Source organism: Gigantopelta aegis, chromosome 6, assembly GCF_016097555.1.
Source record: "Gigantopelta aegis isolate Gae_Host chromosome 6, Gae_host_genome, whole genome shotgun sequence".
NCBI lineage: Eukaryota > Metazoa > Mollusca > Gastropoda > Neomphalida > Peltospiridae > Gigantopelta > Gigantopelta aegis.
In genome coordinates this window covers 10,590,602-10,618,131 of record NC_054704.1, presented here as the reverse complement: position 1 = coordinate 10,618,131, position 27,530 = coordinate 10,590,602, and the positions used below count along the sequence as shown (strand labels likewise).

The 27,530-nt window shown below is 34.3% G+C and overlaps 1 protein-coding gene across 1 annotated transcript in view; it reads left to right on the top strand.

Annotated features, from left to right (window-relative positions):
- The window catches only part of LOC121376183 (protein mono-ADP-ribosyltransferase PARP14-like), a 45,935-nt gene that overhangs the window by 1,331 nt on the left and 17,074 nt on the right, over positions 1-27,530 (top strand). The window contains exons 2-14 of the mRNA XM_041504000.1: positions 6,292-6,427; positions 7,433-7,675; positions 8,079-9,381; positions 10,982-11,148; positions 14,380-14,521; positions 16,064-16,298; positions 18,258-18,356; positions 18,803-18,937; positions 20,852-21,022; positions 21,372-21,447; positions 22,328-22,346; positions 23,905-24,013; positions 25,620-25,718. Of these exons, the coding sequence (XP_041359934.1) occupies positions 6,292-6,427; positions 7,433-7,675; positions 8,079-9,381; positions 10,982-11,148; positions 14,380-14,521; positions 16,064-16,298; positions 18,258-18,356; positions 18,803-18,937; positions 20,852-21,022; positions 21,372-21,447; positions 22,328-22,346; positions 23,905-24,013; positions 25,620-25,718 (2,934 nt within the window). The remainder of the gene's footprint in view (positions 1-6,291; positions 6,428-7,432; positions 7,676-8,078; positions 9,382-10,981; positions 11,149-14,379; positions 14,522-16,063; positions 16,299-18,257; positions 18,357-18,802; positions 18,938-20,851; positions 21,023-21,371; positions 21,448-22,327; positions 22,347-23,904; positions 24,014-25,619; positions 25,719-27,530) is intronic.

The window sequence follows — 27,530 nt, the reverse complement described above, 5'->3', positions numbered from 1 at the left end:
AATACGATTACACAGAAGTTAATCTTGATGTAAATTTGTAGAAAAACAATAGTTGTTCACATCAATAAATACCTAACTGCAGTTTCATTTATTTCCTTTGTCTTTGTTATTTTCATACCCATGGTCGAGAGCACGCATGCAGATTTCGATCGCAGGAAATGAACATGCAGTATTTATACAAAGTGCAGTTAAACATACACTGAATAAAATTAGTTTACAATAATCATATTTGCTAGACCGTAAATTTTAATTTTATTAATTTTTTTGTTTTTTGTTTTTTTTATAAATGGAATATACTTTGAAGTCAGCATTCTTAGTCTAGGTATTTTACAAGCAGAAATCACAACAAGTATTTAACATGACGCTGAAATCAACAGCAACCACATGGCACAAATTATGAATTTGTTGGGGGTAGGGAATTGATGGGTTACTTAAAAAAAAAATTCAAACTAACATAAAGATTGCTATTTTTTTTTTAAAAAGCTCAAAACTTTATTTGGGAAAAAAGGAAGAAAGGAAAAACAACACCCTCCATAAACATCCACTCACCCCCATATTTCTGTATCTTTGTTAATTTAATGTCATAGGCCTTAGAAGTGGGGGTGGGTGTACGGGGTACTGGCTTCCCAACTCTGAAGATAATACATTCCCCCCCCCCCCCCCCCCCGCTGAAAAATCGAAGTAATATATTAACTGCCCCTACCCTCATTGCTGTCTTTGATTTTGATCAGGTAATACGGTTTTGTTATTCAGACTTAATCCAGTTTGTACACAATTAGCTGAAAAAGATGCATTTATATATAAAAGATGCATATATAAATACTCTATATAGTAGTGCATAAAACAATTTTGGCTAAAGTATTTTCAATATGGCTAATAAAAATTCCATTTGGCTAATATTTTGGCTACAGGTATTTTTGATCCAGGGTGAGCCCTGATACATATATATATATATATATTTTTTTTTTTTCCTATCTACAAAATTATTGTGAGATGAAATCTAATCTTGAATTCTAAAAAACATTCATGCTATTGGAAACATTTTAAGATCACATTAAGTGCATAACTACCTTCTTGGAATGGGGGAGGGGGGTGCACACAGATCAATATGAACAATATCTGGAGTGGTGGGGCACAACATTTAGTGGTGAGTTCAAAGTAAATCTAGTAGGGGAGGGGGCACACGCCACATTTTTATTTTTGTTAGATAAAGTAGGATACATTTTCATTCTCGGTGGGGGGGCACAATAAAATACATTTCATATATAATTTTAGTCATTAAAAATGCTCTGTCAGAAATGTATTACAGTAACACAGTGGCGTATCTATGGAATATAGCGCCCATGGCAACTACTGAAATTGTGCCCATGACCAAACATCTGACACCCATCATTTAGATAAAGTCTGACTTTAATAGAAACTACTCGGTGGCGCCACCCTTCAAGTGGCACCCAGGGCACATGCCATACCTGCCATACCCTAGATACGCCACTGCACTAACAGTAAACTAAGAACTGTCTCTTTAAAGTATCAAAAATCCAATATTAGTGAAATAAGGGCTAGCTCTGGGTGAGCAAAATGTTTCACCAAATTGTCTATTAAACTTCAAAAATTGCAGAAATCATCAGTTACTTTCTAAAAAAGTTCACTTTTTACATTGTCAAATTAAAATAAAATATACCAACTACTTTTAAAATTGGCAATTGGCAAATTGGCGAGTGCCAGAGCTAGCCCTAGAAATTCAGTCTAAATAATCTGGCCCTAATCTAAAATTGAACAAGCAGGCTACAGACCAGTGGGTGGTAGCAAACCAACGTATCGGTCTATTTATTCATCTAGCTAGGGCAGCTAACACAATGCAGTGTAATTTACTTCTGAATCAATATTAATAGAAAAAACCCCAAACTGATTTAGATGTTTGCTAATTTACATATTACACATTGTAGGCTACACATAAGCATAAGTATTTTGAATGTTTGGCATACGTGTTTTGTAAAATGCTCTGCAGCACACAGGGGTCCAGAAAGTACTTGCCCTCTTGCCAAATGTGAGTAAAAATTCTGACGGACAAGTTAAAAAATGCAACTACCAGTCCGACAAGTGATCTGTCTTTTTCTAATTTATATATTTAAAAAAAAAAATCTTCTTTTCATCGAATCTACGACTCCACATGCCAAAATTCCAAACCATTCAAACAAATGGTTCAAAAAGATGATGGAATGAAGGAAATGTTTTATTTAACGATGCGCTCAACACATTTTATTTATGGTTATATGGTGTCAGACATATGCTTAAGGATCACACCTATATTGAGAGAGGAAACCCACTGTCGCCACTTCATGGGCTACTCAAAAAGATGATGGAAGACACAACAATACATGTACCGAAATGATAACTTCAGACTTTTGAACTGCAAACGCGACATTCCGAAAACAGAGCTGGTCAAAGGTCAATACTTCCTAGAAATGGCTGGTTTACAATGAAAGGATGTTGCCGATGTGTTTTCAATAGATTGTTTTGTTAAATATTTGCGGTATGTCACTTGAATTTTATAAATCTATATGAAAGAAATGTGAAAAACTTAGTCTTTACCAGAATGATTTGTCAATCAAGGTTTGGGTCCTGATTTCATTTGCCACGTGATGTCGATCACTTACCAAGTGTCCTTAATAATGATGTTTTTCATTAAATACATATATACCATGTGAAGTGAAGACAGTGTATTGTTAAACAATAACATATTGTTATATAGGTTGGCAGACTAGTAGAAATTATGGCAGGCTAGCGAATTTTAGTTGATTCTGGTCCGGCGGGCTAGTAAAAAGTTTCAATTTCTGCATCCTTGGCATATGTATTTTGTAAGATGCTTTGCAGCACTTATGTGAAAGCAAAAGTAGGAATAACACTTTTACTGGTTATTGGGAATACAAAGTAGACAGTAAAACATATAGCTCATACAGAGTGCGGCAAATCCACTAACCCCAGTCCAAGCTAGTGAATGTCTGGTCTGGGCTAGTGGAAACCATAGGCTCCCTTTTTGGGTGGGTGGGGCACTTGCAAAAGCTTCTATGAGGGCCATAGGCTCCCTTTTTGGGTGGGTGGGGCACTGGCAAAAGCTTCAATGAGGGCCATAGGCTCCCTTTTTGGGTGGGTGGGGCACTGGCAAAAGCTTCTATGAGGGTCATAGTCTCCCTTTTTTTCTTTTTTTTTGGGGGGGGGGCAAAATCATCAGTTACTTTCTAAAAAAGTTCACTTTTTACATGAAATTATTTCGCCAAATTAAAATAAAATATACCAACTACTTTCAAAATTCACAATTGGCAAATTTGGCGAGTGCCAGAGCTAGCCCTAGAAATTCAGTCTAAATAATCCGGCCCTAATCTAGAATTGAACAAGTAGGAGAAGTGACTTCTCCTTTCCCAGGAGAAAGAGGAGAAAGTTTGATAAAAATAGGCGAAGTGAACATTTATTGATGAGTTTCGCCAGTTTCCGCATTCAGTCTGAAAAATTCTGCATTTTACACTCAGTTTTAATTGTAATATTTTGATATAAAATACTAATTCTGGTAATAAAATTTAAACAAAACAGTTGTATGTTTCATTAAAAACAGGATATTATTAAGTAGTTGAATATGTGCCGTTATGTTAAAATTCAAGTATTAATTATATTTTCTGGCATTACTGAAACGAATGTGGCCGAGAATTACTGTATTTCTTATATAATTACGACTACATTTCAATTCAGTTAATTTCAAAAACTGACAGTGGTAGTAATTTTTTCCCAGCCAAAATAAAAGTTACTAGAGGGTCGTAATTGTTTTATTTTGCCAAAACCAGACAGTCGAGGGCAATACAAAAATTCTGTTATTTGCAAAGTGTAGGCATTGACTATTTCCATTACTTAATGTTAATTCAGGCTTAATTTGTTTTCTAAATTTTAATATAATATTCACATATATTTTGTACTTGCAGAAAGAACGACGCTTTACTATTAAGTAAACTGTCCCACATCCCATTTCTTAATCGCAGGCAGAGTGGTAGCAAACGAACGTATCGGTCTATTTATTCATCTAGATAGGACAGCTAACACAATGCAGTGTAATTTACTTCTGAATCAATATTAATAGACAAAAAACCCTGATTAAGATGTTTGTTAATTTACATATTACACATTGTAGGCTACACATAAGCATAAGTATTCTGAATGTTTAGCATAAGTGTTTTGTAAAATGCTCTGCAGCATACAGGGGTCCAGAAAGTACTTGCCCTCTTGCCAAATGTGAGTAAAAATTCTGACGGACAAGTTAAGAAATGCAACTACCAGTCTGACAAGTGATCTGTCTTTTTCTAATTTTTATATTTAAAAAAAAAAATCTTCTTTTCATCGAATCTACAACTCCACATGCCAAAATTCCAAACCATTCAAACAAATGGTTCAAAAAGATGATGGAATGAAGGAAATGTTTTATTTTACGATGCGCTCAACACATTTTATTTACGGTTATATGGTGTCAGACATATGATTACTGATCACACAGATATTGAGAGAGGAAACCCGCTGTCGTCACTTCAAAAAGATGATGGAAGACACAACAATACATGTACCGTAGACTTCAGACTTTTGAACTGTGAAAACGGGAAATTCCGAAAACAGAGCTGGTCAAAGGTCAATACTTCCTAGAAATGGGTTATTTACGATGAAAGGATGTTGCCGATGTGTTTGGAATAGATTGTTTTGTTAAATATTTGCAGCATGTCACTTGAATTTTATAAATCTATTTGAAAGAAATGTGAAAAACTTAGTCTTTACCAGAATGATTTGTCAATCAAGGTTTGGGTCCTGATTTCATTTGCCACGTGATGTCGATCACTTACCAAGTGTCCTTAATAATGATGTTTTTCATTAAATACATATATACCATGTGAAGTGAAGACAGTGTATTGTTAAACAATAACATATTGTTATATAGGTCGGCAGACTAGTAGAAATTATGGCAGGCTAGCGAATTTTAGTTGATTCTGGTCCGGCGGGCTAGTAAAAAGTTTCAATTTCTGCATCCTTGGCATATGTATTTTGTAAGACGCTTTGCAGCACTTATGTGAAAGCAAAAGTAGGAATAACACTTTTACTGGTTATTGGGAATACAAAGTAGACAGTAAAACATATAGCTCATACAGAGTGCGGCAAATCCACTAGCCCCAGTCCAAGCTAGTGAATGTCTGGTCTGGGCTAGTGGAAATCATCAGCTGTATTACTATAATACAGGGGGCACTTGCAAAAGCTTCTATGAGGGCCATAGACTCCCTTTTTGGGTGGGTGCGGCACTTGCAAAAGCTTTTATGAGGGCCATAGGCTCCCTTCTTGGGTGGGTGGGGCACTTGCAAAAACTTCAATGAGGGCCATAGGCTCCCTTTTTTTTTTTTTTTAAATTGGGGGGGGGGCTGATTTTTTGCCCAAATTAAATGAAAATGCCTGAACCTGGATAACAACTTTTATCATGTAATATCTTACATTTTCAGTGCAATCAAAGTATGTGATGTTTTTCAGATCACATACTTTAAGAATTTGATAACTTTGCAAATTAGATGTCAATTAGTCGAGGTCTCGGCACTAGGTTTATTGACATTTAAGAAAACGTACTTGGGTGACACTCCATGATTGACGTATGCATTCATAGTCATCAAACAAAAACATTTCAATGGCAATTTGACACTGAAAGCTGTCTAGCGTTCAGAAAACAAAAAACGTTAGGCATAACTTTATTTTGATGTAAGGACATCCAAAATGACGTCATTCGAGTTTGACGTCATTTCCATTCAAAAATACACCGCGTCACATATTCTTACGTCATTTGAATATCTAGTAATGGCGGACTGGAATTAAAGTTGCATGTACAGTTTACAAAAACATGTTGTATTAAGCTTGAGCTTATATGATAAGAGATTATTACCCTCGTGTATTTCGGTATCGTCAATATCATATATTAGGAATAAAAATAATGTATTATGCTTGCAAGAGGCTTGCATAATACAATTTTTGTTCCTAATATATGATATTGACGATACCGAAAAACACTGGTAATAACCTCTATTTATTCATATTAGCATAACTGTCAACGAGGAGGTACATGTATATAGAGTGGCAAACAAATTACTGCATTTGTACATGGATTACAAGTAATAAGCATACTTATCTATCATCTGTAATACTGGCAGCCATAAATAACAGCCTTTCCACAGGTTTGTTACATATTCAAATACTTGAATTATACTCTTATCTTTTCTTTTTCAGAATATTAGTGTTACTTGTTCTGAATTCACGCTGCAAAACTTCTTGGAGATTGTGTTTGATAATGAAGTTGAAAGTTTTGAATATTTTGAAAACAACAAAGAAACAGCGCTAGTGTCTTTCACAGAAGATGTTCAAGGTAAAAAAATGTTTTAATTATTTAACAACAATGCTAGAAATCAGTTGTTAAAAATATAAGCTAGAGTTTAATAAATATATATATATATATATATATATATATATATATATATATATATACATATATACATATATACATACGTATACGTATACATATACATATACATATACATATACATATATATATACATATATATATACATATATTTAAGTAGTTATAATACACAGTTTTGGACAAATCAGTTTGTGGTAGATAATAATAGTCACATGTATACAGACAGTGTTTTGGATAAATCAGTTTGTTGTAGATAATAATAGTCACAAACACATAGTTTTGGACAAATCAGTTTGTTGTAGATAATAATAGTCACATACAGTCAGTTTTGGATAAATCAGTTTGTTGTAGATAATAATAGTCACAAACACAGTTTTGGACAAATCAGTTTGTTGTAGAGAATAACAGTCACATGTATACAGACATCGTTTTGAACAAATCAGTTTGTGGTAGATAATAATAGTCACAAACACAGTTTTGGACAAATCAGTTTGTTGTAGAGAATAATAGTCACATACAGACACAGTTTTGGACAAATTGATGCACTCTTGGCCCTGACAAGTGTTCACAATGATTTGAGCCTCTGATTACTTGAGAGAATTTCAACTTGTTCTCAAGGTTCACCATGTAGATTTCAACCAAACTTGGTACAAATGTTCCTCTCATGACTCTGACTAGCACCAGTTTATAGCTTCATTTATTCTATAACTACGTCACAGGTGAAATTAGAATTCTCAAAATAAAACGCATATGCTTTGATAAAAGTGGATCATTTATTGGTTCAGGATATATGTATGCACATGTTCATTTGTTTATTTGTCAAATTAGCAGTCACCAAATGACCATCTGTGATAAAGCATTATTACTATGGTTCACTTTTCAGAGATATAGCCCAGTTAGTTTAATACCAGATGAGTGATTACCGCCTATGGGCCTCTTGTTTTATTTCAGACTTTGATATTTGCTGCCAGAAAGACAAAGTGAAGAAGCCTATTGAAGGTAGTCGAGTGGAACTGATACAAGTTGTTCCGTCTGATAGCATCCTCGTTGAAAACCTGTTGCCTGATATCACTGAAGATGCGTTGACTTTCTATTTTGAAAATAAGAAGTCAGGAGGAAAAAGTGATGCAGTGGTCAGCCTAAAAATATACAAAACTCTCAAAATGGCTGTAGTCAACTTTGTTGATGTTCAAGGTAACTGATCCACATAGAAACTCCAAGATAAATATCACTTTAATAAATACACTGAATGAACGAACGAAACAAACAACAAACAAACAAACGATAAAGGTATATATGACAGTTTTAAGTTAGTTGTTAAAACAATGTAAATTATTATGTATGTGTGTTTAGCAGAACATAAAATTATATTCTTATATTCTGTATTGAAATTAATGAGATACAAAAAGACATACACAGTTGAAAATCTCGTCCTAAGTGAGTTCTGTGGTATTTCTGTCCTTTGACAAGTGATAATCGACTTTGTTTTAGCCAGTCATCTTAATCGGCTAATACAGTGATTAACTGCATGCCTTCCTTTTCTTGCTTGTTTTGGAGATCTATATATATATATATAACTGTGTATACTATTTTACAGTTGCTGCCTCGGTTCTCAGTGTGAAATCCCACGCACCCAGTAAAGACCACGTGGTCACTGTGAAGCCATACATTGAGGCATTGCATCAGGATACCCTGGAAAAACTTTCACAGAAGGCTGAAGAAGAAAAGAGTGCACAAAATGTTCAACACATTTCCCCAACAAACCAAGCAAAGAAAAACATTCAGCAAAATGCATCAGCCAATTCAGTCAAATCACCTCCAGTAGTACCTTCAAAACCAGTAGTAAGTGCAAGTTCATGGAAAAGTAGGTCTCCAGAGCCAGAATTGATGTCTTTATCTGAGTCAAACACAAGTAGCTGTAATTCATCTGGGGAGTTTGTCGATGCTCTAATGACACAAGGCACATGGCAACCCAAAAATGAAGACTGTAATATTAGAGACGCATCAATGTTTCAAGAAAGTCATACTTTTGAAACATCTGAAGTTCAGAAATCTTCAGTTCCGTATGAAACTCCTTTGGCTTCACTTTCTAAACAAAATATATATGACAAGCAAATTCAAGTTGACAAAGCTAGGAAAGAAAGAGAGGAGATAGCAAATGAGATGGAAAGAAAAGCAGAAGAAAGGATAATTGCAGATTCTAGGAGAGAAACTGAAAAACGAGCAAAACCCTCAGAGAAGGTTGTGCACTACAAACGTCATGAAGTAAAATTGATACAGAAGGTCATGTCAGATATGGGATTTCCAGATGGCACAGTGGAGTTTAATGCCAACAAAGGAATTATTACTATCAAAGGACAGGATGATGAAATATGTGATGCATATGTTGTCATAATGGAAACTAAAAATCAGATTGAAGATGTGTCAATACCCCTCCTAACTACAATTGTAAAGATTCTGAAGACGGATGCTGGAAGAGCTTACATGAAGACTGCAGTAATGTCTAAAGACGTTGAGTACACTGTGACAGACACGGAGTTCAAGTGTGCGGCTCTGTCCATCAATAAGGTGCAAGATGTTGTCCAAGGTCTTAAACGCCAGATACAGCAGGACTACATCAACTTTGGTCAAGAACATAACCATTATTTGAGCAGTCCAGCTTGGATGAGCAAAAAGGAGTTGTTGGAGAAGGAATTTAAGCTGATGAGAATTACCTGTGATGGCAAGAAAATTCGGATTGATGGGCTCAATGGAGATGTCAATATGGCCAAGCGGGAAGTTGAGCAAGAACTTAAGAAAAATTCTCACAGGTCAGAAACTTTCAAAGTGACTAAAGCAAAGGCCCGATGTTTTGAGAAGACCTGTCAAAAGGAGATAGCTGATTTGAAAGTTATCATCAGGTAATTTCATCACCAAGATGTATACACTATTATATGTAGTAGAATGTCACTGACTTGAAAGTTGAATATGAGATTGCAAGTCGCCTAACACCCCCACTTAAAATTTTATATATAGGGCCTACAGTGAACCTCTATAAACTGGACCCTCTTTAAACCAGAATTCTGTCAATACCAGACATTTTTATGATCCCTCTTTAACTCCACTATGATATTTGTTATCTTCTCCTTCAGTTTTGATTCACTTGTCCTGAAAATTTGTACTGTTTCCTCTGGAGCACTCTCCACACACTAGTAGAGAGATATTTAGAAATTTTAGAATTTTTATTAAATATTTTTGAAATTTAAATAGAAAATTTGAAAGTCAATCTTCTCTACAGTTTTTATCGGCTACTTCTGAAACTTGGTATTATGTTTCTCTGAGGCAGTCTTCCTAAACTAAGAGATAGAGATATTTTGGAAATGTTTAAGTTTTGAATTTTTATTAAATTTTAAAATTTTAAATAGAATTGATCTTCTCCCAGAATTTTGATTGAATAGTTTTGAAACTTAGTATGAGTATTCTCAGGGGCAGTCTTCACAAACTAATACAGAGATATTTTGGAAATTTTGAATTTGTTGTTCTTCTTTTTTTAAATTAAAAAACGAATAAAATTGAAAATTTGAAAGTCTTTATTCTAGAGTTTTGATTGGATAGTTCTAAGACTTGGTACTATGATTCTCTAAGGCAGTCTTCACAAACTAATGGAGAGATATTTTAGAAATTTTGAATTTGTTATTATTAAGGTTTATTTTCTCCCAGAGTTTTGATTGGATAATTCTGAAACTTAGTATGAGTATTCTCAGGGGCAATGTTTACAAACTAATATAGAGATATTTTGGAAATTTAGAATGTTAGTATTTTTATTAAATTAAAAAAAAAAAATACAAAATTTAAAAATCTATCTTCTTGAGTTTTTATTAGATACTTCTGAAACTTGGTATTATGATTCTCTGGGGCAGTCTTCATAAATCAACACCTGGTGAACCACTGTCACCATCCGGTAAACCACTGTCAAAATCCAGTGAATCACCCGGTGAACCACGGTCATCACCGGGTGAACCTCTGTCACCACCCAATGAACCACTGTCACCACTGGGTGAACCACTGTCACCACCCTGTGAACCACTCACCACCCGGTGAACCTCTGTCACCACCCTGTGAACCACTGTCACCACCCTGTGAACCACTCACCACCCGGTGAACCACTGTCACAACTCTTTGAACCAATGTCACCACCCTGTGAACCACTGTCACCACCCTGTGCACTAATATAGCACCCTGTGGACTATTGTTACAACCCATTGTCCATACTGGAGTTGTATATTTTAAAAAGGTATTTAAACTAAAATTTTATTTTCAACTAAATTACGAGGGGAGCTTCCTTGACCTATGGAGAAAGAAAAGATGAATTTGGTCATACGGACCTCCAGGAAAATGTGTCTTGCACACCATCGAGTCTGGTGGGTGGGGTGAACAATTTACCCATGGGCTTCTTGTTTAAAACATTTTCCAGTTAGTGCAGTGATGTTTCCATAGAATGACAATTGTTTTTCTTTCCAGCAAATACAATGGCAATTTCAAAGAATCCAGTCATGGTGATACCTACACAATCAACTTTAGCGGGGAGTTTGAAGCAGTTTCAAAAGTTTCCAGGTCTTTGGACACTATGGTGAAATCCATTTGGCATGAGGCAGTCGTATTGGTTAAAGATGTAGCAAAAGACAAAGGTATTGTTTACCTGTGTGTTGTAAATGTAGGCAATGATCAGTGCATAGTCTTAACTGTAAGACCAACAGGGTTTAAGCTATTATTTGACAAATTCAAGCAAACTGAACTTGAACTTCATTATTCAATCACCAAGAAGTTAATTCCAAAAATAAAATAATTGTTTAAAAAGCCTATCATATTCAACAAATTGTTAATAATATTTTGGGTCCATTGTAAACTATCGACCAACCTGGATGCAGTTTGTTATCACATTGAGTTTAAAGTTAGTAGGTACTGGACTCGTATCAATACCAGTGCCAACCTACAGTTAGGGGCATTGGTACTCAGTAGCCAGACATAACCATATGCACCAATCACCATTCATGTCGTTAAGACTCAATAGGCAGGTGTAATCCATATGCACCAATCAGTGTTCATACCGTTAGACTCAGTAGGCAGGTGTAATCCATATGCACCAATCAATGTTCATGCACTGTTAGACTCAATAGGCAGGTGTAATCCATATGCACCAATCAGTGTTCATGCTGTTAGACTCAATAGGCAGGTGTAATCCATATGCACCAATCAATGTTCATGCCGTTAGACTCAATAGGCAGGTGTAATCCATATGCACCAATCAATGTTCATGCACTGTTAGACTCAATAGGCAGGTGTAATCCATATGCACCAATCAGTGTTCATACCGTTAGACTCCATAGGCAGGTGTAATCCATATGCACCAATTAGTGTTCATGCCGTTAGACTCAATAGGCAGGTGTAATCCATATGCACCAATTAGTGTTCATGTAGTTAGACTCAATAGGCAGGTGTAATCCATATGCACCAATCAGTGTTCATGTAGTTAGACTCAATAGGCAGGTGTAATCCATATGCACCAATCAGTGTTCATGCCATTAAGACTCAAGAGGCAGGTGTAATCCATATGCACCAATCAGTGTTCATGCCGTTAGACTCTAGAGACAGGTGTAATCCATATGCACCAATCAGTGTTCATGCCGTTAGACTCTAGAGGCAGGTGTAATCCATATGCACCAATCAGTGTTCATGCCATTAGACTCAAGAGACAGGTGTAATCCATATGCACCAATCAGTGTTCATGCCGTTAGACTCTAGAGGCAGGTGTAATCCATATGCACCAATCAATATTCATGCATTGTTTGACTCTTTAGACAGGTGTAATACATACCAATCAGTGATCATGCATTGTGTGACTCTGTAGACAGGTGTAATACATATATTATGCACCAATCAGTGTTCATGCATTGTGTGACTATGTAGATAGGTGTAATACATATATTATGTACCAATCATGCACTGTTGGACTTGGTAGGCAGGTGTAATCCATATTTGGGAGGTGTAATACAATGAGTGTTCGTATGAGATGACAGTACATATGACCGTATGTTAGTAACTTCATGGGAGAATCTAGGAGTTCTGTTAAGATGGAGTGCATCTCATGATCATAAAAGGGAACTCAACTCTCTGTGTCACCAAAAAGGAGGAAGATTTGTGGGTTGTAGTTAGGGTCTCCACGAGTACTCGGACATGGGCCGAGTCTAGCAAGACTAGCCCGTGCAAGGATGAGCAATCTCATGTAATTATCTTTTGTATGCCATTTTGCCGCATGCTTGCTGCCGGTTACATTATAGGGCTATGAGACATGGAGGAAAACAAAAGTCGAATGTGTGAAATGCAATACAATGGCATGATTCGGCATCCATGTTCAGTGCTGGAATTAAGATGCATAATGTTATTTTACTTTATTCCTTAGTTTCATCATTATCATCTAGTGGAGGCCCTAGTGGTAGAGGACGGGATTACTGCCCACTCCAGTATAAAGAAATAAATATTTATACAGCAAACATTATTTTAAAGAGTGTTTTCACATTTTGTTTAGTGTTATCAGTTAATATTGATTTGTGTTATCAGTTAATGTTGTTTGGTGTTATCAGTTAATGTTGTTTGGTGTTACCAGTTAATGTTGTTTGGTGTTACCAGTTAATGTTGTTTGGTGTTACCAGTTAATGTTGTTTGGTGTTATCAGTTAATGGTGTTTGGTGTTATCAGTTAATGGTGTTTGGTGTTACCAGTTAATGTTGTTTGGTGTTACCAGTTAATGTTGTTTGGTGATACCAGTTAATGTTGTTTGGTGTTACCAGTTAATGTTGTTTGGTGTTATCAGTTAATGTTGTTTGGTGTTATCAGTTAATGTTGTTTGGTGTTACCAGTTAATGGTGTTTGGTGTTACCAGTTAATGGTGTTTGGTGTTACCAGTTAATGGTGTTTGGTGTTATCAGTTAATGGTGTTTGGTGTTACCAGTTAATGGTGTTTGGTGTTACCAGTTAATGTTGTTTGGTGTTATCAGTTAATGTTGTTTGGTGATACCAGTTAATGTTGTTTGGTGTTATCAGTTAATGTTGTTTAGTATTATCAGTTAATGTTGTTTGGTGATATCAGTTAATGTTGTTTAGTATTATCAGTTAATGTTGTTTGGTGATATCAGTTAATGTTGTTTAGTATTATCAGTTAATGTTGTTTGGTGTCATTCAGGGCTCACACTGGAACAAATTTTGGTTTAGCCAATTTTCAAATATATAGAGTATTTCCTTGAAAATTATTAAAAAGTGGTTACATTAAAGAATATTTTATTAGCCAAAGACTAAATGTTGTAGCCACTCTGTATAAAAATTAGCCATTGGCTAATTTGGCCATGTACAGGGTGAGCCCTGGTCATTACCAGTTAATGTTGTTTAGTGATATCAGTTAATGTTGTTTCATCAGTTAATGTTGTTTAGTGTCACCAGTTAATGTTTGGTGTTATCAGTTAATGTTGTTTGGTGTTATCAGTTAATGTTGTTTGGTGACATCAGTTAATGTTGTTTATTGTTATCAGTTAATGTTGTTTAGTGATACCAGTTAATGTTGTTTAGTGATACCAGTTAATGTTGTTTAGTGATATCAGTTAATGTTGTTTAGTGTTATCAGTTAATGTTGTTTAGTGTTATCAGTTAATGTTGTTTAGTGATACCAGTTAATGTTGTTTAGTGATATCAGTGAATGTTGTATAGTGATATCAGTTAGTTGTTTAGTGATATCAGTTAATGTTGTTTAGTGATATCAGTTAATGTTGTTATCAGTTAATGTTGTTTAGTGTTACCAGTTAATGGTGTTTAGTGTTACCAGTTAATGTTGTTTAGTGTTACCAGTTAATGTTGTTTTTTTGTTGTAGATTTGGAACTGTTGATCAGAGGACTTGTGCAGACAAATCTGAAAACATTTCAGGCTGCGTTTGAGGCTCAACATTCCTGTTTCCTCGACTTCACCATTCCAACAGTGCCCAGTTCGGCAGTTTCCAGTATGTCTGCTGCAAGGTAAATACTTTTCCAAATACAAAAACAATCTTGAAAACATCCTTCAGTTAGGTTTGGTCTCACCTGTCCCACCATTTAAGTGGTAGGGTGGACATTCAGTTCTCTTTTGTTTTCTTAGGCTACTATCCGAGAACATTATTTTGTACTATTTAATCATTTAGAACACTTGTATGTAAATAATTCACCTATTTAGGTCACCTGAGCCAGGGTTTTTTTATCCATCATCTGTTGTGCATAAACTATTCACATTTTCGACTTCTTATCAGTCACTACATTATCAATTTGAACCAAATTTTTATGGACCCTTCCTTGGCCCAGGGACAAACAAATTTATGAATTTGGTCGTTCAGATCTCTCAGTCTCAAGGAGTGTGACCCAATAGGGAAAATTAAGTCAGTTTTTAAAAATCTTCTTCTCTGCTTCCAGAAATGCTATAACCAAGTAGTCTTCATATGTGTAAAGGTCAATAGGTGATTTATCTAATTTGTTAATGCTATTAATACATACATAATTTGTTTGTTAGTTTTGTTTAACGACACCATTAGAGCACATTGATTTATTAATCATCAGCTATTGGATGTCCAACATTTGGTAATTCTGACATAGTCTTAGAGAGGAAACCAGCTACATTTTCCCATTAGTAGCAAAGGATCTTTTACATGCATCATTCCACAGACAAGATAGCACATTCCACAACCTTTGATATACCAGTCATGGTGCACTGGCTGGAATGAAAAATAGCCAATGGGTCCACCGACGATGATCGATCCCATACCGACCATGCATCACGCCAATACTTTACCACTGGTCTACGTACCACCCCCTAATACATACATACATACATAAGAGCAAAATATGGCAGACACACAAGGCATAAAGTGATGATCATCCTCCCATTTGATCAATTATGGATAAGCTCTGGTCTTAACTGTTGTCTCAGAACTCTAGTGTAAGCAATTTTAAGCTCTAGTCTTAACTGTTGTCTCAGAGCTCTAGTGTAAGCAATTTTAAGCTCTAGTCTGAACTGTTGTCTCAGAACTCTAGTGTAAGCAATTTTAAGCTCTAGTCTGAACTGTTGTCTCAGAACTCTAGTGTAAGCAATTTTAAGCTCTAGTCTGAACTGTTGTCTCAGAACTCTAGTGTAAGCAATTTTAAGCTCTAGTCTTAACTGTTGTCTTGGAGCCAGGGGCAAGGGGGGCCCACCCCCACCCCACCCCCCACCCCAATAATTTTTATTTTTTTTATAACCTTTAAATCTCAACTGAATTTACATTGTTGTAGTGAGACTAACGGATCGAGATTAATGGCGAGAGTTACAGTAATGGGCAAATAACCTTTGAATCATGCCCCCAAATACCTCGCACTTTCGGCGCTCATTCAATTGCCCCCCCCCCCCCCCAATAATGTTCACCATGCTACGGGCCTGGGAGTTCTAGTGTAACCAATTATAAGCTCTAGTCTTAACTGTTATCTCAGAACTCTAGTGTAAGCAATTTTAAGCTCTATTCTGAACTGTTGTCTATGATTTGTTTTTGTTTTCAGAGAACCATCAAGCATTGCACATTCGCAGTCCATGCCGGCTTTTACATGTCAAAGCCTGCCAGAAGAAATAGATTTATTTGACCGTCCACAAAGACGAGTATTTGATGAAAGAGAATCATTCAGCAAACGGTTTGGTGAAAGACCGCAACGCAGTTCTTCATTAGCCAGTTCCATTACAGTACCACCAACCAACTGCAAAATAACTGTCAGCAATGGAGACATTACTAAGCAGAAGGTACTAGCTTTAACATTCAGCCTACTGGATTAATTTTTTACAAAAACCACGTTGAGGGGCTACTTATTTATAACTTTTACTCATATTTTTACTTAAATTTTTTATAAATACATAAAATAAAGTTTATATTTGAATCAGTAAGTATTATTTTCATGTTGTTGTTTTGTTTTTTATATTTAAATCAGTCATTATTGATTAAAATTAGGCAAAAAATCAAAAAAGTTACGTTTACTTACAGGCATTTGTGGCCAGATGTCCAGTACTTATGTCCATTATTTCCAATAACTGTGTTTTCCTGACCAGGATATTTTGGGGAAACGAACAATGTTTCGTATCCCAATATTTCCTGATTTTCGTTGTTGGTAAAATGGTCAAATGTATCATCAAATTAGCTGTCACAATCAACTACTGATTCCTGAAAATTACCACGATGTGTCGTCATTGTTGTCAAGTAAAAATTGAAGTTTTGAGTACAATTCAGTATCTATTTGTGTTTTTGCACAGTTCTTTACACTGTTTTTGTTTAAATCTTGAATTTTTATATTGATGTTGATCATCACTTTATTTATTTGCATTACCATAGTTTGACACCCAATAGCCGATGTATTTTTCGTGCTGGGGTGTCGTTAAACATTCATTCATTCACTCTTTACAAAACTAAAATAAGATTTCCTTGTAACTTTAGCCATTGACATGCAGTTTTAATTTCATAAATACATCTTTTGGAAGGTCAAAAGTTTTAAGTGATTTCATATTTGAACCAATGTCATCATTTCGCATCCTAATTTACATCTCTGCATGTCAAGCGACAGACATTTATGGGTTACAAAATGTCTTAAAATAGTATATTTGACAACAAACGTGTCTTGTATGTATGTATTAATATATAAATATCTATATATTGTATGTATGTCAGGTTTGACTATTATATACGGTACATAACGCACTAGCGTAGAGGATAATTAAATCCTTTCTGGCCTCACAAATTCTCTCATGCTGTTGCTGAGATTCGAACCTGTGACACATTACAGACTTGCCACGATACGTTCTTGGCTATCGAGTCATTCTTGTACATAGTTATGTAAGTATTGTGCGTACAGTTTGAAAATAGATGGTAAGGAATAAACTGCTCTCCTGAAATTATGTAGGAGAGCAAGTGCTCTCAGTGTCAAATTCACAGTCATTTTGAGTGAAATAAATTAACAATATCAGGGTGTGATGAAGCCAGCAGTTTTGCACCCTCATGGAAATTGTTTTGTGCAAGCTAGCAATTCATAGCATTGATCCATAAGGAATTTTTTTATTTTATCATGCATGCTGCAGATAAATTTAATTACATGCATATATTACTTGTATATCACAAAGGAATTAATTATTTAAAGAAATAATGGGTTTTATGCTACATTTTGTTGGTTGGTGTTCCCAAGTAGTGTTTATTACTAAGTGTTTTAATAACTGTACAATCTTTATATGTGTGCCAACAGAAACCTGAATTTACTGTTTCTTATTAAATCTTATTAAATATATTTATTAAAGTAAAAAAAAAAATGTCTTGTTTTCACTTACTAATATTATAACTGTACAGTTATCTGGTATTTTTGGGAAGGCTATAGCCCAATGGTAAAGCACTTGCCAGTGGTCCACATCCTGTCTGTGGGATGGTGCAAATGAAAGTCCCCTTGCTGCTAATCGAAAAGAGTAGTCCTTGGGGTGGTGGCAGTGGGTTTTTCTCTAATTATCTGTGTGGTCCTTAACCATATGTCCGATGCCATATAACAGTAATTAAAATGTGTTGGTTGTGTCTTTAAATAAAACATTTCTTTCTTTCTTTCTTTATCCATATTTATTTGATTATATTATGGTTATGAATGAGTTTTTGACACCAGATATTTAGGTTCTGTTATGCAGCTGTATTAAGGTAATTAAGTAACACTTGTTAAATATTCTCTAATTTTTCAGGCTGACATCCTTGTGAATGTTGTTCCTTCGAATCTCGATCTGGCAAGTACCAAGGTGTCTCAGGCTTACCAGAAAGCTGGAGGACCTGCTTTTGTTAAGGTAATCATTGTGGTATTTAATTTATTTTATCCTGCAACCACTGTTTCTATTGACCAGCAATTAAAGCAAAGTCATATACTAGCAGATTATGATGTCACATTCAAATTGGGAATTATTCTCAAATGAGTTCCATAAATGCCATATGGCACTTCTGCGTCATAATTTATTTATTATCCTCAAAATGTTAAGTATTATTGTAATCACTTCACAGTCAGTGTTATTAACCTTTAATGAAGTCAGTTATAAAGATGCTGAATCATGTCAATTTCACAAACTGCAATTGCTACAGGCCTGTAGGCTTTCAGCTGCTATATAAACTAGTGAGGATATGGGTGGGGGTTTTCCAACTATATATTACTTAAAATGTATGGTTTCTGTACATCTATATATATGTTTCATGCTTATGTAAATAATAAATATGAATATTTTATGATATTTTATTTCAGTCTTATGATGGTGCAAAAGTGCTCTCCCAAGCAGGTGTGATTACAGCGACAGTTGTGGGAAATCTGAGTTGTTCACTTGTGTTTAACATCATCCTGGACCAGTGGGATTCTAACAACCCAAATGATTCAAAACAAGTGAGAAATATTACATTGATTTGCTAGTATTTTCTTCAGACCACTTCAGCTGCAACCACTGTTTGTGTTGACTGACTTTTAAGACTGTTATTGCAAAGTTATAAACTGCCATGTACTAGCAGGTTATTGCTTGTCAAGTTACCTGTTGTCAAGACCCGACTCATTTGTGTTGAATAGATATTCAATTTCAACTAAAATAAAGCTTTGTGTTGTGCTAAATATTTAAAAATTGAATGTTTATTTATGAATTATAAGCCAAGAAGTATTTTAAACATGAGAAATGTTCGGGAACACTTTGTAATGTAGATTCATTTTAATTCACTACTGGTGTAGTAATGTCTTTACCAAATACAAAGATGTAATATATAGGATTGAATTATTTTTGTTTTTTGTTTTTAATACATGTGTTGTAAATGTTTATTGCCCCCCAAAAAACAATAGATAATGTCAGGGTTGGGGCCCCGAATCATTACCGTACATATCAATTATACACCGAATATACCTTGGAGCAAGGAGAGAAAGGGAAGAAAGCTGAAATAAGTATTTCCTCCAAACCAGCAACATTGTAAAACAAACAACCATAAGTCTTTTTTTTTTATAAAAACAAAGGCTGGCCGTTTAAATATTTTCTCAAAATCTTAACCAACATTCCCAGTTTTCGTTGAATTCTTTATGTAAACAATTCTTGTAATACATATATTTTTCTAATAATAGCTTATCTTCAATATAATGTTTGAATCCAGTTTTATTGAGTGTGGTGTTCTGTAATTTTGTTTTGTAAATATAACACGTTACATTTATAATCAACCAATTTACGAAATTGTTTTCCTTATTTAGATCACCAAATAAAATCATAGTTTTGTCAAACTGGAAGTCTTCACCTGTTTGTTGCAACCATTGTTCTATAAGATTCCAGAGTTTGACGACTTTGGGGCAAGCATAAAACAAGTGATCCGATGTTTCTGGCTGGTGATGACAGAAATTGCAGAGATTTGAATCAACATATTTTATTTTATATAAGAAAGTATTCATTGCTGTAATTCTATGTAGGATTTGGTATTGGAACCATAACAGTGTTGGGTCTTTCAAAATCTTAAATGGCAGGCTATAATACTTCGCCCACTCTAAAGGGGAAAAAGCAAATCCTTCAGCAGAGTTTTTAATCTGCGAAGTAGGAAGTATATTCGTGTCGTTGAGTAGTTTATAGATTTCTTTACTTCCAGATTTATTTTTCAAAAAGGGTTTTATTTTAACTGGTAAAATGGGATGCTTTGGAACACCAACTGTTTGGATGTTAAAAGTGGTTTTCTTGCGTATAAAAACTTATAGGATTGAATTTTAGTAATGTATATTAAATCATCAATGTCAATAACACAGTAAACAACCTGACACTATGATTTTGGTTGCAGTCACCATTTGCTGTTACTATTTACACCATATTACAAGAATGATGTTATGATTTTTTTTGTCATACTGCAAAAAGCTTGCTTGTGAAGCTTGAGTATGTTGAAAGTTAAAAATAAACAGGATTTCCCCACTCTTCTTGTTGAGTTGCAGAATAAAGATAATAACAGGTTACTGATACAGGTTATCAGCTTTATTCTGTGCAGGATGAATGGGGAATTCCACTTTGCAAACCTCACAAAAATCTCCTTTTTAACTTCACAATAAAGCTGATAACCTAAGTTATTAACCTGTTTTCTCTATTTTATGATTTAGAACAGACAGTGCACATTACATTTCTTACAGAATGAGCCCTTCTGAATATGGTAATGGTAGTATTTTTGTAACCCTAACCCTGGGTTAATGTGCAAAATTGCAAATTATTGAATATAATAAGTGTTTTGAAACCAACAGTTAATTAATAACTGAATGAGCAATCCTGTCAAGTATTATTTAAATTTAATATTTCAGAAACTGAAGAAAGCAATAGATGACTGTTTTTCTCTGGCTCATGCAAACAAAGCAACAAGCATTGCTTTCCCACCAGTAGGATGTGGTATTCTGTTCAAATTTCCTTCCAAGTTTGTGGCAGCATCTTTTATATCAGCAGCAAAAGCAGCAGCAAACAAAGGACAGCTACAAGTAGGTTTATTTATGGGATGGGTCACAACTTAAAAGTCAAACTCAAAATACACTTATAGTTTCTTTGAAACAAAAATGTCATTTATTTTCCTGAGATGGTAAGTGATCATATTTTATGGTTGTTACATGATTAAAATTGTTAATTTAAATACCCATTATTTGCCTCTTTTTTTGTTTGTCTTTTTGGTATATATCATTCTTCCAATGCGGTAGGAGTAACAATGGGAAATGATTAGGAAATATTTCAAGACCATTGGTCATTGTTCATTTCTGAAAATCATAGTATGTGAAATATATTTTTCTGTGTGTATTTTAAAAGAAAATTACGACATTATTCCTTCTGTTTCAGGAAATCAGTTTCTTTATCTTTGACAAATCAGTGCACCACCAATTTTTGACAGCAATGAACCCATCTCAACATGAAGGTTAGTTATACCCAAACACATGTTTATGAATGCTCAAACATGAGATCTAGATTAATAAACAACACCATACAAACAGCGCGTAGTTTATCTTCAGAATCTCCATGTATGTTTGTACACACTGGTCAGTTTATAGACATGTGTCTTCAGAATCTCCATGTATGTTTGTACACACTGGTCAGTTTATAGACATGTGTCTTCAGAATCTCCATGTATGTTTGTACACACTGGTCAGTTTATAGACATGTGTCTTCAGAATCTCCATGTATGTTTGTACACACTGGTCAGTTTATAGACGTGTAATCTCCATGTATGTTTGTACACACTGGTCAGTTTATAGACATGTGTCTTCAGAATCTCCATGTATGTTTGTACACACTGGTCAGTTTATAGATATGTAATCTCCATGTATGTTTGTACACACTGGTCAGTTTATAGACATGTAATCTCCATGTATGTTTGTACACACTGGTCAGTTTATAGACGTGTGTCTTCGAATGCACCAGTAATGTTTTCACATGTGAAACAAAACAATGCATAAAAACAGAAAATATCTTCGGCTTAAAAATGTAAAAGTTTGTTTTGTTTAACAACACCTCTAGAGCACATTGATTCGGCTATTGGATGTCAAATATTTGGTAATTTTAACATGTAGTCTAAGAAAGGAAACCCGCTACATTTCTCTATTAGTAGCAAGGGATCTTTTTTATTCACCATCTCACAAACAGGATAGCACATACCATGACCTTTGAATCTTTGGCTTAAAGTCAAACTACCATGTTGATCCAAAGACACTTTTAATACAAGAGAAAAGAACTATAATGTAGCGTGTATTCCAGTACTTTATTATTTTTTATTATTATTTATTTATTTATTGTTTCAGACACAAGTTCATATAGCCGGTGAGTTTAGAATTTTTTATATTTTCAGTAGCATGTTCCGGTAGTTATATTAAACCAAGGTACATATTTTAGTGTATTTATATTATAAATATGTATTATTGATATTATATCAACATTTTCACAAGCAAATAAATTGTACCCTAGAGGGAAGGGCTAAATGCCATTGTAGGCTTTTAAAATCATTTTGTTTAATTTCCTGCCAAAATCAACATTTTGTATGCACACTTTAAGGAGAAAGAGGCACTTTGTAGAAATGTAAAATGGCCCTTGAATCATTTTCTATTAGTGGTGTTAATAAACATGTTTAGGCAATTGATAACATTTGCTGATATTGTCAAAAACATGTTACCAAGTTACCTTGCAGGGTGAAATTGTGCTAAATTGCACATTTCCACTAACCTTCAATCAAATTTGTGTCACACTTGCACCTGCATGTACATGTAGATGTTACTTTTAATTTGTAGTTAAAGTTTTTAATTCATAATGTTTTGTGGTTTTTTTATATCTGTAGTCAGTACAAACAAAGGTTACAGTCATTAGTGTGACATAGCTGTGTCACTGATCTTGTCTGTGTGGGAATATAAAAATATTTTGTATTACTTTTGGGCTTTTAATTCTTGTGTTATTGTTGGTATTTGATTTCTTTATACCTAAACCAGCGAATGAATCCCATATGGGAACATATGTCATATGTATGTGAAGAAAAAAAAATAATTGTGAAATAAACATGTTTATGGTGCATAGCTTAGCTCAGTAACTGGTTTAACGTGTCCATATACCACTGGGGGTGCATAACATTTGTTTGTAACAGATGTAGGCTTCCTTTAAAGCCTAGATTAATCAGAAATGGAAAAATCTCCCGATATTCACAAATTCATGATTTTAATACCATACAAAAAACTTGTTCCTATTCTCGTTGTTTGATGAAAAGCTTATAATTAACCAACCTATACTTTTCAAGACCCTGAAAACTTTCCCATATTTTTATTTAATCTCTGATCAGTGTGTTGTTGTTGTTGTTGTTGTTTATTTAATTCCAATGAATTCTTGTAACGGTTGTATCTAATTGTGTTAAAGGGACATTCCTGAGTTTGCTGCACTGTAAGATGTTTCCTACTAATAAAATATTTCTATGATTAAACTTACATATTAAAAATATTTTCCTGTTTAGAATATTAGTGTCTGTATATTCAATGTGTTTCTGGTCGTCTTAATATTTGTAAGAAGCCCAAACTGGATTTTGTCTTCAAATAATTTCATACGTACGAAAAAATTACATTTTAGGAAATAAAATGAAATTTAACCTAGTATACAGCCACTAATATTTTATGCAGAAAAATATATTTGATACGTAATTATCATCATTAAAAAGTCTCTGTTAGTCGATAACATCTTAGAAATGACAGCAAACTCAGGAATGTCCCTTTAAGGTATAAAAACAAATTGTTGTCATGTTTTACCTCCTAGTATACACCTTGGAGATAGCTACCTAGAGTTGATGCTTTATGCCTGTGTGTGATATATAATATATAATATATGTGGCATGTCTTTATCCCAGGGGCTATGGAATGTATTTCGAGGAAGATGAAGAGGAAAGGGGTACAAGTGTTTTAAATATTGGATCAACAACTATTCAAGTAAAGCAAGGGGATCTTGCCAAGTATAAGGTAACATTGATTATAATAAAACTATAGTCCATCACATCATCCCATTAAAGCATGGTCACTCAACAGATCGAGCCTTTGTATGGGCTAAAGTTAGGGAGCAACCACAGGAGACCAACAACGACAGCCACCAAATAGGCTAGGTTCCAATCTGACCTACTATTTCAGCCAAATAACTCACAACTAATCATTAGCTCCCTTTATCTTTCAATGAACCATTCCAAAACGTGCCAAAATTACTTCAAGAAATTTGCACAACCCATTTATTTTTTGTCTTAAATCCTATGTGACATTCAAATTCAATAGCACCGCAAATGCCCCTGCTCTCTTGCACTTGCCAGCGTGGGCAGTTCCCTCCGACAACCCATGCCAACCATTTTCCTGTCCTGGATGAAGGAGCCGGCTTAGGTCAAAATTTCATAATATGAAAAAAGGCGTTCCTTGTGGGATGGACTATAGTTTAGTATGCAACTTTCTTACATACCTGGGGTTTTGGGGGTGGGTTTTTTTATAACTTAAACCAATAACCAATAACACTCATAAGTGTGATATCAATTTAAAGTCATACAGTTGGCTGCTCCTAGATAATGATGTGGTCCGCACAGTCATACCATCCAATCAAATAAGCATGATTGAAATTGATAGATCTGTAATCTTTAAGTTAATCTTAAACTGATTGATTGAAAACCTATTTTACTGTACAAAGAACAAAAGAATCGGGCATAAGTTGACAACTTCTATATACATACAATATACATAATTACTATAATGACATAACTGTATATTTACACTACCAGGTACATTTAAACAGTGAAAGATAACCAGAGGAAGAAAATGTATTATACAAAAAAAATATGAAAAAAGGACAGAACCTCATTGCCCTGTGACACGTAAATTAATTGAAGTGCCATAAATATGTATTTGTTGCAAAAAGACATTTAAATTTTTTTTAACCTAGTTTTTGAGGTTATGTAACAAATGGAATACTACATTTTTGTCCATTAGATACCATTTATGTTACAACTCATTTAAAAACATATTTTACTCATTTGATACATCTTGAAACAACTCGTAAGATAAATGGTATCTAACTGTCACTCATATTGTATTCTGTATTATTACCCCAGTGGTCACTCATAATGGGGGAAATATTTTTTATATTTTCTCAGCGAGAAATATTCTGTGTTTATGTCCCTCGCTGAAGCTCATGACAAGTGAAAATTATTTCACTTTGGACATAAATTTGATAATAACTGGTAACTTCTTTATTATTCTCTATTTAATCAATGCCAGCTTGTATATGAAGAAATTCTAACAATATAGTATTAAACATTTAATTCTATTTGATAAAATATTAAGATTATACAAAGCTGACTTTTTATTGAATAGTTATTGTAAAAAATACAATAAAGTAACTTTTATATCTTGAGCATATTATAAATGAAATACAAAGTTATCTTGTTTATTAATTTTTTGTCTATTACATCATTACCATTATTTTAAGAGATTATTTTCATCAAAATGAAGACACAAACTTGAACTTTTTTGTTTTATTTTGAAATGTATTAATACATAGTTACTGTAATGAAATGTTATTTGATTATTTTAGGCTACAGTTCTGGTGAATGTGATTACAAGTGAATTTGACATGAGGCGCACAGCAGTGTCCCAGGCATTTGTTCATTGTGGAGGAGGAGGTCTTTTAAAGGTATGTTATGCCTAGAATAGTAACACTGACATTTCAGTCTGGTTAGATTTAAATATTGGTACAGGGTATGTTATGCCTACAATAGTAACACTGACATTTCAGTCTGGTAGATTTAAATACTGGAACAGGTCTTTTAAAGGTATGTTATGCCTACAATAGTAACACCGACATTTCAGTCTGTCGATTTAAATATTGGCACAGGTCTTTTAAAGGTATGTTATGCCTACAATAGTAACTCCGACATTTCAGTTTGATAGATTTAAATATTGGTACAGGTCTTTTAAAGGTATGTTATGCCTACAATAGTAACACTGACATTTCAGTCTGGTAGATTTAAATACTGGAACAGGTCTTTTAAAGGTATGTTATGCCTACAATAGTAACACTGACATTTCAGTCTGGTTAGATTTAAATATTGGAACAGGTCTTTTAAAGGTATGTTATGCCTACAATAGTAACACTGACATTTCAGTCTGGTAGATTTAAATACTGGAACAGGTCTTTTAAAGGTATGTTATGCCTACAATAGTAACACTGACATTTCAGTCTGGTAGATTTAAATACTGGAACAGGTCTTTTAAGGTATGTTATGCCTACAATAGTAACACTGACATTTCAGTCTGGTAGATTTAAATATTGGTACAGGTCTTTTAAAGGTATGTTATGTCTACAATAGTAACACGGACATTTTAGTTTGATAGATTTAAATATTGATACAGGTCTTTTAAAGGTATGTTATGCCTACAATAGTAACACGGACATTTCAGTCTGGTAGATTTAAATACTGGAACAGGTCTTTTAAAGGTATGTTATGTCTACAATAGTAACACTGACATTTCAGACTGGTAGATTTAAATATCGGTACAGGTCTTTTAAAGGTATGTTATGCCTACAATAGTAACACTGACATTTCAGTTTGATAGATTTAAATATTGATACAGGTCTTTTAAAGGTATGTTATGCCTACAATAGTAACACCGACATTTCAGTCTGTCGATTTAAATATTGGTACAGGTCTTTTAAAGGTATGTTATGCCTACAATAGTAACTCCGACATTTCAGTTTGATAGATTTAAATATTGGTACAGGTCTTTTAAAGGTATGTTATGCCTACAATAGTAACACTGACATTTCAGTCTGGTAGATTTAAATACTGGAACAGGTCTTTTAAAGGTATGTTATGCCTACAGTAGTAACACTGACATTTCAGTCTGGTTAGATTTAAATATTGGAACAGGTCTTTTAAAGGTATGTTATGCCTACAATAGTAACACTGACATTTCAGTCTGGTAGATTTAAATACTGGAACAGGTCTTTTAAAGGTATGTTATGCCTACAATAGTAACACTGACATTTCAGTCTGGTAGATTTAAATACTGGAACAGGTCTTTTAAAGGTATGTTATGCCTACAATAGTAACACTGACATTTCAGTCTGGTAGATTTAAATATTGGTACAGGTCTTTTAAAGGTATGTTATGTCTACAATAGTAACACGGACATTTCAGTTTGATAGATTTAAATATTGATACAGGTCTTTTAAAGGTATGTTATGCCTACATTAGTAACACGGACATTTCAGTCTGGTAGATTTAAATACTGGAACAGGTCTTTTAAAGGTGTGTTATGTCTACAATAGTAACACTGACATTTCAGACTGGTAGATTTAAATATTGGTACAGGTCTTTTAAAGGTATGTTATTCCTACAATAGTAACACTGACATTTCAGTTTGATAGATTTAAATATTGATACAGGTCTTTTAAAGGTATGTTATGCGAACTTATGCCTACAATAGTAACACTGACATTTCA